The sequence below is a fragment of the Triturus cristatus genome, chromosome 4_1 (genome assembly GCF_964204655.1).
Source record: "Triturus cristatus chromosome 4_1, aTriCri1.1, whole genome shotgun sequence".
Classification (NCBI taxonomy): Eukaryota; Metazoa; Chordata; class Amphibia; order Caudata; family Salamandridae; genus Triturus; species Triturus cristatus.
In genome coordinates, this window is record NC_140585.1 from 1228928162 (window position 1) to 1228941908 (window position 13747).

Below are 13747 nucleotides of genomic sequence, written 5' to 3' on the forward strand. Positions count from 1 at the left end.
CAACCCTTCCAATGCCACTGGGTTACCGCCCCTCATTTTGACCTTTTTCTTCTCCTGCTTTTCCATTCCTCTGAGCTTAACTAACTTAACTGGTACTCTTCTGACATTGAGCAAGCTCTGCTACACCATAAATCAGACACAAGCCAATGTCATTTAATAACTTGCTTTAACTGTTCTTTGCAAGATGCCCTGCGTTCAGTAGTAGAAATTGCCTTTCATGACTTCAAACATGGATTATCTAATTTCTTACCTGGAGGAGAGCATAATTTGGCTTCAGTGGACCCTTGATGGAGTTGTGCTCTTGGTCACTGGGCATGCATGATTTCCTGTGTGGCAGATGCTGTGGTAGCTATGGAATGTGATGAATAGTGAAAGCCATATATGTCTTAGTCATTTTTTGTAACTCACAGGTACTGCATGGCACCTCTGGGAATAAGGCAGTTCTGTGTGTTTTTTTGTTTTTTAACCTTTGGTTCGGTTTTTCTTCCCCACCATAGTCTGATGATCACATCAGCAACCACTTTGGACAGATGAGCCTCAGTCGCCAGGGATCCACAGAAGCTCCCGATGCATCCTCTGCCATGTATCCACCACCTCTCATGTCCCAACATCCACCACAGACTGGATTCATCATGACGTCTGCGGGGCCTGCCATCCCAGGCAGCAGCTACCCAGCGGCCGCACATCCTCCTTCAACGCAGCAAGTCCTTTCACCCCAGGGCTACATGCAGCCACCGCAGCAGGTTTGTCAAGAAGTCAATGTACTGTGGTTTGGAAACGGGTAGACTCCAACACTGGCTACGTAGACTTTCAGAAGTGTTTACATGCTATGATTTGATGAAGGTGAGCATTATGTCTACAAATCACATAGCTCATTGTAAGCATCTGTGATGTAAAATGACCGGTTGCTCTTCCTCAGACCATGCTGACCAACACCCATTGCTACTATATAGACTAGAGAGTGTAGACTTTGGTCCAATTAATGTTCACTTCTTGGCTTGTCTGTGACAACTGACAGAGGCTCTAGTAACTGCTGAAAAGGTGTTTTATTATACTTTTTTGTACTCTCCTTATTCATGTGTTGAGAACAGTGGCACCCAAACAAAAGGCTGAATGCTAATTTTCATAATTAAACATGGTTTCAGAGAGAAATATAGTCTATCTACCTTACCGTCGGTTCCATTTCTTGCAGCCAACCTCTGAGGTCTCCAGTCAATTCATAAAGATCGCAAATCTGCGACATGCCTGCCATGTAACAGAGAAGGTATAAGACTTACTCCCAGCACCTATTAAATGTGGGGAGTGATAACCTTCCATGGCTAGCGGCTGGAACTACCCAGATTGTATCTTATAAGCTCCCTTAAAGAAAAGAGAGCTTGAGCGCTCAATCGGTCACTTGTAACAAGTTGGAATGTGGGGTATGATAATGAATATAAAGAGTAGAACAGTAGAATGTCTTCTTTCAATAAACAGAGCACCATGGTAATGTATAAAGGGCATGTGCTGACTTTAAATTCAAATTAAACAAATCTGAAGTCACAAAGTCCAAGATGGGATGTCAAAAGGCAGCAACATAAACAAGGTTGGCAGTATTCCCTGGGACAGTGAACAGATTCAGACACGAGGGAAAATGCCATATGTGGTGGTGAGGTTGTCCATAATGTCTTTGGCAAGGTCACTATCGCATCTTGCACACAAGCATATTGGCTGCTCTTCTACAATAGCATACTTCATAAATGCTGAAAAACCCAAGCAGTTGGGATATGTGAACTACTAATCTACAAGTCCTCACTCCCTTTGTTTTATAAAAATATTTATTTTCCTTATTTTAAGTGATATTGTCAGGAAGACGTACAAGCCTAAGATAGTTCTTCTGTTTGAACGAAGTACATTCTGAGCATTGTGCTGCCAAAGGGCTTCAAAAATATCCTAACTGGCATCCATGTGCAACGTATGTTTAACATGGAGTTATTTCTCATGTTTGAAGAATAACAGAAGCTTTTCACTCTTGCAATATTCTGATTGCATCTACACAAGTTGGTGCAAGGAGGTATCTGCACTTTAGCCTAGTGAGTCTTCAGAGGTAATCCAACGTCATTGTTGTGGTACACAAAAAGCACAGAACAGCACAAGTACTGGCTTCCTGCATGTACGACTTTTCCCATTTGTGGTTTACTAGGTATGGTCCTGTCTGCTAGTGATGCTGCTTGCTATGTATGGAAGAGCCAGAAGCTGTTGTACATTCTTTGTAACATTTTCCTATTTTTTTTTTATGGTTGTTCCATAATGCCCAGCTTGCACTTAACTATAGGAAGTTTGGGGCTCATTATGATGGCAGGCAGACTTGGTCCACCCGCCACCATAGCGGTGTTTGGGACCGCCTGCCAGACATGGGGCTGTCCCACCACTGCTATTAGGATGCGCCCACCATACTGGCAGGCGCATCCTGGGCCTTTAACATTGCGGGAGGTGCTGCTTGTTTAAGCACCGTCCGCAATGTCAAAGGTGCTTGCACCGCGTTTCCCTGCACCACGTGGCAGGCACCACGCGGTGCCTGCCACTCGGTCCATGGAACTGCAGGGGGAACCATGGGTACCACCCCAGTGCACAACCCCCCCCCCCTCCCCCGGCCGCAATGTTGCCCTGGTTCCGATTCCACAAGGCAGTCGGAAAAGGACTGCCTTGCGGAACAATGGCGGACAGACTTTCCGTCCACCGCAGAACCATTGTGATTCCCACCACCATCCTAATTTGGCAGTGAGAATTTTCTGTATGATGGCGGAAGGACCGCCACCGCTGGCCCGGCGCTGGCGGTTCTTCCGCCATCATAATGAGCCCCCTAGTTAGCATGTATCTCTAGAGTTGTAAAAATGCCATTGCAGCTGAGGGTATTACATTAGCAGAATGGTCTTGAGAGTTTTCCTAGAAGACAGGAGGGTGGGAAGACCTCTTAAGTGCATAAACAGTCAGTCCCCTGGTTTGGGCTATCAATTGGCCTTCAAAGCGCCTAGTCTGAAATTCAATTGTTCTCAGATTGAAAGGTCCCTGGTGGTAGTGAATAATTGTATAGTTTCACAGGCCCATCATCATAGATCAGTAGTGGTGTTAGTAGGCTGGTCAGAAAACATTGACATTGGTTCGGACTTATGAGGAGAGTCAAAAAGGTGTAATAGAAGATTTATTATGACACTCTCTAACCAAGCCCACCGATTAAACTTTTTTCATTTTCAAACAAATAAAGCTGATACTCGGCCAACATTGTATTTACAAGGGAATTCATGACGGCACATAAGAGGATGTGTAAAACCAGATTATCTGCGTGTGTGTATAAACACCAATCCTTCCCCGCAGGGAGAGACAAAGGGTCGCACTCCCGTAGGTCCTTTGCAATTTTTCTTTATTTTTTCAAATACTCATCGTCCGGGTAAAGGCAACTGACCAACGCTTTTCGGTCTTAGCATAAGACCTTGATCATGATGATCTTGATCAAGGTCTTATGCTAAGACTGAAACGCGTTGGTCAGTTGCCTTTACCCTGACGATGAGTATTTGAAAAAATAAAGAAACATTGCAAAAGACCTACGGGAGTGCGACCCCTTGTCTCTCCCTGCGGGAAGGATTGGTGTGCAATACGGAGAGGTTTGGTTCAACCGCGGGATCCTGCACCTTTAATGAGCGCCGCTTCAATCCGATGATTTGAACCAAGTGTGGAGGATGTGTGTGTATATGTGTGTATGTATGTACATATATATATATGTATATATATGTGTGTGTGTGTGTGTGTGTGTGTGTGTGTGTGTGTATATATATATATATATATCTCTCAATCAAACTCCTTCAAGAAAGGATCAGGGTCGCACTCCGCAAAATCGATGGTGTAAATGTATTCAATTCTCCAGCTCATTATTTTTTATGAAAGTCACATGATGCCCTCCCCTTAAAAAATATAGGGCCCTTGGAGTTGGGAGTCTTCAGGGCCATAATGGGCTTGGGTAGGGGGGCCGAACGGGACCCCCTCTTTTTTTTGTTGTTTGTTTTGTCATAAGGGTTGGGCTCCCCGGGGCCTATAATGGCTATGCCACTCCACTGCAGTCAACGCTACAACACTTTCTCACTCTTTGCCATTGTACGACAATCCAATCTGTGCCGCTCCACTGTAGGACACCCTACTGTACTGGATTGATGTCTGTCATCAAGACTCCATATGCATGACCTAGAGAATATACTCATGATCTATCGTGAGCTATGGGTATATTGAGCTTACAATTTGCTGATATGGTTCCAATAGTCACTCCCAGGCTTTTGCAATTTTTACATATACCTTATTTTGCTGTTAATTTGTTGGGATTTTATACCTTGATTTTATTTACATGTATTGCGGAAATCTAGGAAATTTTGAGTAATTTCTTAACCTGTTTGAATATTTTATTCTATTGTAAACACATTTGTAGTGTGTGTGTGTATTGTCTTATGTACTTTTATGTTTTTTGCAACCGAATAAAGCTTTTTTGACTAAGTGACAAAGTGGTTCTGTCAGTCGAACATCTGGCAGGTTTGGAGACTGTCTTTGCAGATGCTGTAATCAGGAGAATGTCAAAACTATGAATGGGAATTGGACATTAAACAGCTGAATCTCATTTTTCCTTGCTTGAGAATGTTAAGTTGAGACCGGTTTTCAACACACAGCAACTCAAATGTCCTCTGCTTGTGAAGAGATGGCCCCATCTTGGGTCTCTGGGAGAATTGTTCTCAATCGGTTAGAAGGGCAGGTTCTCCTGTGCCTTCTCTTTGATGTGTCTAATTCTCAGAGTGTTCTGTAAAGTAAGGAGAAATTCTGGCATGGTAATACAGATACCTCTAGTGCGAATGAAACCGCATTTGTATCCAGAGCTGTGGAGACTTTCTGTTCACATCTCATCTGGTTCAAATCAGAACTTCTTTTCGATTCAGTCTTATATCTTGTATTCTAGATCACAGCCCACACTTCCTGCAACTCACAGCTTGTGTTGAATCTTCCAAACGACTGTTGGATACTGCAGGTGGCTTTAGAGGCTTCCAAGTTCCACCTTAAAATAAGACAGAGTTAAATAGAAAAAACTCATTATTTGGGTACTATCTAAGGGTTATAGTCCAATCCAGATGTCTTTGCACTAAAGATCAGGTTTACAATGTCCATTAGTTAGACTGAATCTTGCTGCTATCTTTCGATATCTGAAGTTGCCTGACCATCTTTTGCTGTTCTTATCCTGAATAATTAAGGAATTGATATATTTTCCTCCGATTGCAAGGACAGAACCCAGCATGGGAATTGAATAAGATTCTGGCTGCCTTAATGAAGGCTCAATTTTTAGCTATACCAGACTGACTTTTTGTTGGGTATGACTCCTGCAAGAAAAGTATGAGAGATTCGGAATCTTTCAAGTTGCAGCACTAGCTCCGGTTTTGTAAAACCAATGTAATGCTACAAAGTAATCCTACATTTATCCCAAAGGTACCGTTTTCATTTTGCTTGATCAGCAGATAGTCTTGCCTTCTTTTTTCACAAAAACTACATCAGCAGTAGGGAGCTTTCTAAACTCTGAATAACAAGCTATTTAAAATGTTATGTGCATCTAACTGATAGTTTTCGCCTAACAGGTCAACTCTTTGTTTTCTATGGACATGTTAAAGAGGGTAGACCCTTCTCCAAACAAAGTCTTGCCAAGTGGATAGAGTTAGGTATTATAATTGCTCAAAAGTCCTATGCAGGACTATTTCTGGTAGAACTAGAGCTGGAGCACATTCTACAACAATGGCGGCTAGATCAACAGCAACTTGGAGATTCACGCTTGTGTTCAAGTGGAATTGCATTGAAGACCAAGATGGAAACTCTCTTGTCGTCCAAGTTAGAAGCTGTGATTGGACATGCTGTGCTTTGCAATCTCATTACATAACGTCATCCTCACTTCCATTTTGTATGTTTATATTTATTTCTCCCTGAATAATCTGTATTCAAGCATATGAATCTACGAAAGATCCAGTTTGGAAGAAGAAGAAAATGTTACTTACCTGTAACTGCAGTTATTTAAGCATTGGTGGTTTACATGGATTCACATGGAACCCTCCCTTCTTCCCTTTTATGGATGCAGTGTTATACATGGATATTAATACTGATGAGCTTAGAACGTGTGGCAGTTGTAACCTCTCAGGGGGTAGAGATTGGTGCCTGTTCCCCTGATTGAGCTAGTGAGGTGCATTGCTGTATATGATCCGTTGCTGTTTCCAATGCGCTTGCTGTCTGATCTTGGTTACTAAGGATTCCAAGCCTAACAACGGGAACATTTAAGCATGTAAATCTCTGAAAAATACCAGTGGTACAGAACTGCAGTTACAGATATGTACCCTTTTTTCTGCTTTCTCAGTTTGTTGACCCTTGGTGCTATTCCCTCTGCTAGATAGTTCTGGCCAGGTTTCACTTTCTAAGCTATGTCATTACGAAATGCTGTTCGGCATGTTGAACCTTATAAATCATGTCCTTTATTTCCCATTCTCTTGTTTGTGCAATGATTCTTCTCTCCAGTTGACCACTTCTTTTTCGTCCTACTAGATCCAGGTCTCCTACTTCCCCCCTGGACAATATCCCAACTCCAGTCCTCAGTACCGACCGCTCTCTCACCAAGTAACCTACAGCCCTCAGCGCACACAACAACTGCCCCAGCCTCCACAGCAGACTGGTAAGTAGTTGCTTTCATGTCTGCAGATGTACAACCTGTTTCTCTTTTCCATTGTTAAGGAGAACCTTACTGCATCTCCTTCACTTACATGGTTTGTAGATTTTGACACTTGCTTAGTTGTCACTTCCTTATTAGTGGGTTTCAAAGAGGATTTAAATTTTCATCAAAGATCTGTTTGACAGATCACTGTTTTCCAGAGCATAAACCTTTCTAAATTCTGCCTCAGTTTTCCTGGTTTTTCTTTAAGGTTTCTATTTTACCCTTATGATTACTTTTGCTAATTACACTGATGTTTAGAGCTCTGTAACATTGTTCATTTGTTACTGTAAAGTTGAGGGTTGGCCAACTAGCATCCATATCCTGACGAGAGATTCACGTTTCTGGAGTGGTTGCAAAAATATTTGATAAAAAAGCTGTTTTTCTTTGCTTAGTCACATTTTATGCATTAGTCTGCCATTTTGTGAATGGGCTCACAACCATATCTTTTTCCCTTTTACTTTCTTCTTTTCCCCTTTTGGGAACTGACTAGACGAGGAGTTTAGCTGACCCACTTCAACATCTTTATGTAATCCCAGAATGCCCCAGTATGTGGTGGGCATCCTAGGATTCCTTTTTCGCTGCTGTATTTTGAAGTAGCATTGAGAGTTCCGGTTTCGATGGACAGTAAAAACGACCGTGGAGAGCAGAAGCGAACATCAGAGCTGAGATCTCTACAGGTGACTAAAGGTGAACTGAAGAAAACTTTAGATAGCAAAAGACTCGGGTGGGCGGAATGCTTAATTTTGCCCATGAAAATTGGCAGAATTTAGCGACGAGGCGGTACTCTTGTAACGCAGAATTCCACCCAGTTCCGGACAAATTTTGCCAATTGCCACATAGAAGAATGTTTTCCTGCAAGGCTCCAGAAATGTGAAGATTTGTCGTCTTCTAGCTCCATTTTCGAACAATGGTAGTGTTGCTGCTGCTCGAGCAGATGTTCTACTCCAGCGGCAGCAAAGTCAACATGAATGGCTACGCGTGCTTGTGCACACCATGGTGCAGTTTGCAGTGATTTTTCAACGCTACTTGCGCTACTGCGTTAAATTGCAGGTTGATATGCATATTTCTGCCCGTTGACGAAACTCCGCGAAATCTCGCTGAGTTTTTATGTAACTCTGCGTGTTCCGCCCACCCCTATAAAAGACCAGCATGAGAAAAAAACAAAGGAGACAGGCTTTTAAAATTTTACTTCGACCAGTGGGGTTTGGAGAATACATTTGCAGTAAACCTCTGTGTCTTCAGTGTTTTAAGGTCAGAGTGATTGAAAATACTCCCTTTAGTTTTCCACCCAACTGCTATCATAAACTAGAATAGAAAAGATGACATAAGTTTGCAACTTAAGCCTTTCTAAGGACCATAGGTCTAAAAGGATGTAAGACGTGCAAAACTTTCTAACTCAGGAGTTTTAAACTAAAAAGAAAACCGCCCTTGTTACCTTAAGCTGTGTTCTAAGCAAACAATTAACTGTGAAGGGTCTTAACCTTATGAATGATAAGGAAATGATTGAGGAGACTCAAGAGAGCCAGAGGGAGCAGTAAGGTTCCAAAGTAGAGGATTACTCTTCATGGTTTTAGTATAGGAAGACTCTTGGAAAAGATTCTAGGAAATGTTTGATAATGCAAAGAAAGTGAACACCTGCAATGTCACAGACTCGCAGCCCATCTGAGCCAAAGTGAAGTGACTTGAAGACTGGCAAAGAGCCATCTTTGTTGAAACCACCTCAGTCGAAATTGCTTGTAAAAATAAAGACCCCTACTGGTAAAAGACAAAAGACAATATCACATGTGTTTTAAAGCTATATCAACATTTGTGCACTGGTGTACAAAGGAAACCCTACTAGGTAAACTTAATAGTTAAAATACAGTCATCAAGTACTTGATGTACTTCGACGCTAAAATCTCTTAATGCTTCTAGATGCATATGTATATATATATATATATATATATATGTTCGAGGCGTATGAGCTGCAGATTATACACTGTGCATAGATCGCCATCTGGTGTTGGGCCCGGATGTTTGCAGTTTGTTTTTCCTCTTGGAAAGTCTTTGGAAGTCATGAGTTCGGTGACTCCTCCCTTGGTTCGTATTGCGCACGGGCTTCGGCTCCATCCTCAGATTGTTTTTTTCCGCCATCTGGCTCAGATGTAATAATTCGCGCTCCGGTTCTGAACTTTCCTAGTTCACCGATCGACGCAAAAATCCTCGCTCATCGAGCTCCTTCAGATAATGCATCATCTTAATCACCTTCTCTTCGGCACTTCGATTCCTGTCGTCGACGGCGGCCTTCGGGCCTGCTCCGGTCTCGGCTGATGGAAAGAACTCCTTTCAAGAAGTGCCCTCGATGTGGGTCCAAGTTTCCCCACACCGATCTCCACGAGGTGTGCAACCTCTGCCTCTCCCCTGAACATGAGGCTCGAGACTGTCCCGCCTGCAAGTCTTTTTGCTCTAAAAAGACTATTCGAGATCGACGAGCTAGACGCAACATGGCGCACTCCTCGACCTCCACTCCAGTCGACATCTTCGGGAACGTCGTCGAAGCTCCGGGACAGCAGAACATCGAACAAGAGGACGACGACCTCGTCAGTGCTTCCGAGGCCGACGACTCCGATGTGGAGGACATCACCCCCGCGCAGAGGGTCGTGAGTACAATACCCCCTCCCACACTCGCGCCGATACCCAAAAAGGCTTCGGTCACACCTTCGCCTTCGGGCCTAGGCAAGACCAAGGATACTGCTTCTCACACCCCGCCTTCGGGCCCGGTGAAGAAGCCTATTATGCCTTCCGGCAGCTCGGGCTCGAGCCAGCCTACCACCGGTACCGAAAAACACTCTTCGGCTCCGAAGAAAAGATCGGCCTCCATCTCCACACCGAACCCAGTACCAAAGCCTTCGGTGTCGAAACCTGCCCTTCCGGTGCCGACCAAACATCACAAGGCCCTCTGCACCGACACTCCCATGCCGAAGCCGCCTTCGGCACCGACCAAAAAATCGGAGGTCCCAAAGAAGCACAGCTTAGACAAGCCTAAAAAGCCATCGGCCCCGAAAACTTCGGCGCAGACCGAACAACCAGTGTCGCAAGACCTTTTCACACCGGATCCTCTCCAAAAGACACTCACCAAGGATCCAAAAACTGGACATTTGACATTGTCTACAAAAAAGAGACACTTGGACAAACCAGCTCCACCTCCACCTCCACCTCCAAAGAGGAAAGACACTGCTACCTCCCCTTTCAGAGTGCCTTCCCCTCCTCCTCCACTTCCTCAACCCTCCCCACCTCCGCCCTCACCACCCCCGCCTCCTCGTTCCCCAACCTTGTCTCCTGTCCCAGACGATTTAGGAAACCCATATTATGATCCAGAACATGTGCCACAAGACCCCACCCCTACTGGATATCGCTCAATTTCTCAGGCGAAGCACCACCACCTGACAGAGTCCAAGCTCCTAGACGCGTCAGGGAAGCGCACTGCGTCACAAGCCGCCAACATATGGCGTATCGCCAACACGCAAGCGCTATTGGCCAGATACGACAGGGCGCATTATGATGAGTTAGAGGCCATCATGCACCATCTCCCTGAAAGATACAAGAACAGGGCCAATGAATTGATCCAAGAGGGAAAAATAATAACGAACACCTCTATTCGCTGTGCCCTAGATGCAGCAGATACAGCCTCCAGGGCCATAAACACCAGTGTCCTTCTCCGTCGCCATGCCTGGCTCATAGTTTCAGGTTTTAAACCTGAGGTACAAGCCTCTATATTGAACCACCCATTTGACCAAGATCATCTATTTGGCCCAAAAGTTGATGAAGCCCTCAAAGATGAAAAAAGATACTGACACGGCGAAATCCATGGGAGCCCTACAGTCACACACTCCTAGGCGCTCCTTTCGCCGCTCTTCCTTTCGAGGCACGGGCAGAGGCTACTCGTCGGATAGTGCATCCACGTCCTACAAATCCCCTCCTCAATCTACCTTCACAAAGGGTTATCAAAGAGGCGGATACAGAGGCAATAATAATAAGGGCAGAGGCAAAACAAATACCGCCCGCTGTGCCACACCCACTACCCAATGACTTTCCCCCGCTCCCTCCAGACCATTCCACTCCGGTCGGGGCAGAATACAACATTTCCTTCACGTCTGGGAGACAATCACCTCAGACAGATGGGTGACCCAAATTATTCAGTCAGGGTATTGCCTAGAACTAACATCTACCCCCCCAAACATTCCACCCAGGCACCGCCCTATGTCTCAAGAACATACTGCGCTACTAAAGCAGGAGGTGATCTCCCTCCTGCAAAAAGGAGCCATAGAGCAGGTCCCCATTAATCAACAACATTTTGGGGTCTACTCCCTGTACTTTCGGATTCCAAAGGCAGACGAGACTCTACGCCCTATCCTACATCTCAGGCCTCTAAACACTTACATACACTCAGACCATTTTCACATGGTAACCCTTCAACAGGTTCTTCCACTCTTCTCCCAGAACGATTTTCTCACCACTCTGGACTTGAAAGACGCATACTTTCACATCCCAGTACACCAGTCTCATAGAAAGTACCTCAGATTTGTGGTAGACGGGCAACACTACCAATTCAAGGTGCTCCCGTTCGGGGTAACAGCACCAAGGGTATTCACCAAGTGCCTAGCAGTAGTGGCTGCACACCTCAGAAGACAGCACATTCACGTCTTCCCGTATCTGGACGACTGGCTAATAAAAGCTACGTCCCACGAACAATGTGTGCAACATACCGCCGCTACAGTCCAACTACTCCACCAGCTAGGTTTCACGGTGAACCATCAAAAATCCCACCTGGTACCATCACACACAAAACAATACCTCGGTGCCACCATAGACACCTCAAAAGCCATAGCCTATCCCAATCCTACCAGGATTGCAAAAATACATGCTCTGCGTCAAAAATTCATATGTCAACACTCTCTCCCAGCAAGAGTGTTTATGCAACTAATAGGGATGATGGCCTCTTGCATCTTCATAGTGCCCCATGCAAGACTCCAGATGCGTCCACTCCAAGAGTGCTTAGCGCGCCAGTGGAACCAGGCCCAGGGACAACTGACAGATCTGGTGTTGGTAGACGGTCGCACCCATCACTCTCTGCAGTGGTGGAACACTACAAACCTTTCCAGAGGTCGACCGTTCCTGGACTCGGTCCCACAAATAATCCTAACAGACGCATCGCTCTCCGGCTGGGGAGCTCATCTGTTACATCTCACAGCACAGGGCACATGGACGCCACAACAGCAGTTACTCCACATCAACCATCTGGAGTTACTGGCAATCTTCCTCGCCCTAAAATCCTTCCAGACGCAGATATCAGGCAAGGAAGTCCTCATTCGCACAGACAACATGACTGCCATGTACTACATTCAAAAACAGGGGGGCACACACTCTCCACAGCTCTCTCAATTAGCACAGAGCATATGGAGATGGGCAATTCCACAAAAGATCTTTCTCCTGGCCCAACACGTCCCAGGAGTCCAAAACACCGTGGCAGATCTGCTCAGCAGACAGACGCAGCAGATCCACGAGTGGGAACTTCACCCACAAGTTCTTCACCCGTTCTTTCAGAAGTGGGGGCATCCACACATAGACTTATTCGCCACCCACGAAAACAAAAAATGCCCAAGCTTCGCCGCCAGATAGCCACACCCATTATCCAAAGGCAATGCGATATGGATGAACTGGTCAAACAAATTTGCATACGCTTTTCCACCTCTCCCACTAATTCCATTAGTGGTGCGAAAGCTACAACAGCATTCCCTAACACTGATCCTAGTAGCTCCAACATGGGCCAGACAACATGGTACACCACACTGCTGGAACTCTCAGTAGTACCACACCAAAAGCTACACCTCTCACCATGCCTCCTACCCCAGAACCATGGAGAGATCAGGCACCCGGACGCAGCTCAGCTCAACCTTGCGATCTGGCTCCTGAGGTCCTAGAATTCGGATACCTTAACCTTCCCCCTGATTGCATGAATATTATCAGGGAAGCTAGACGCCCTACTACTAGGGCATGCTATGCTGCAAAGTGGAAAAGATTTGTTGTTTACTGCCACAACAACACAATCAATCCTTTAAATGTGTCCATACAGCACATCATATGTTACTTACTCCATCTACAAAGGTGTAACCTAGCATATACTTCCATTAGGTTACACCTCGCTGCAATTGCTGCTTACTTACAGAACAGGCAGCACCGATCACTTTTCAGAGTGCCTGCCATCAAGGCCTTTATGGAAGGCCTCAAAAGAGTAATTCCATCCAGAGTACCACCCTCACGTGTCTGGAACTTGAATATAGTTCTCACACGGTTAATGGGACCCCCTTTCGATCCATTACATAAATATGAGCTCCAATTTCTCACATGGAAAACAGCTTTTCTAGTAGCCATCACTTCCCTCAGGAGGGTTAGTGAAATACAAGCACTCACTATACAGGAACCTTTTCTCCAAATGCATCAGAACAAGGTTGTACTCCGCACCAACCCAACATTTCTACCCAAAGTCATTTCTCCATTCCATCTAAACCAGTCGGTAGAATTACCAGTCTTTTTCTCACAACCTCAAACCGTTGCGGAAAGAGCTTTACACACACTGGATGTTAAAAGGGCTTTACTTTACTACATCCACGGACACAACCTTTCAGGAAAACCAAACAGCTATTTGTCTCCTTCTCTCCACCACATAAAGGCAACCCTATTTCTAAATCAGGGATAGCTAGGTGGATTGTAAAATGCATACAGATTTGCTACCACAAAGCAAAACGAACGCTATCGGTTCCCCCTAAAGCCCACTCTACAAGGAAGATAGGGGCTTCTATGGCTTTTCTAGGAAACATACCACTAGATGACATCTGCAAAGCAGCCACATGGTCAACACCGCACACTTTCACAAAACATTACTGTGTAGATGTGCAAACCAAGCAACAAGCTAGCCAGGCTGTATTAAAAACACTGTTCCAAACAACTGCAACGGAT

General features: G+C 45.1%; 1 protein-coding gene across 4 annotated transcripts in view; it reads left to right on the plus strand.

The window, feature by feature from the left end:
• The window catches only part of R3HDM2 (R3H domain containing 2), a 761481-nt gene that overhangs the window by 515121 nt on the left and 232613 nt on the right, over window positions 1-13747 (plus strand). For all 4 annotated transcript variants that reach the window (XM_085654624.1, XM_085654627.1, XM_085654622.1 and 1 more), the window contains 2 exons: window positions 498-743; window positions 6586-6712. In XM_085654624.1, coding sequence (XP_085510750.1) covers window positions 498-743; window positions 6586-6712 — 373 coding nt within the window. The remainder of the gene's footprint in view (window positions 1-497; window positions 744-6585; window positions 6713-13747) is intronic.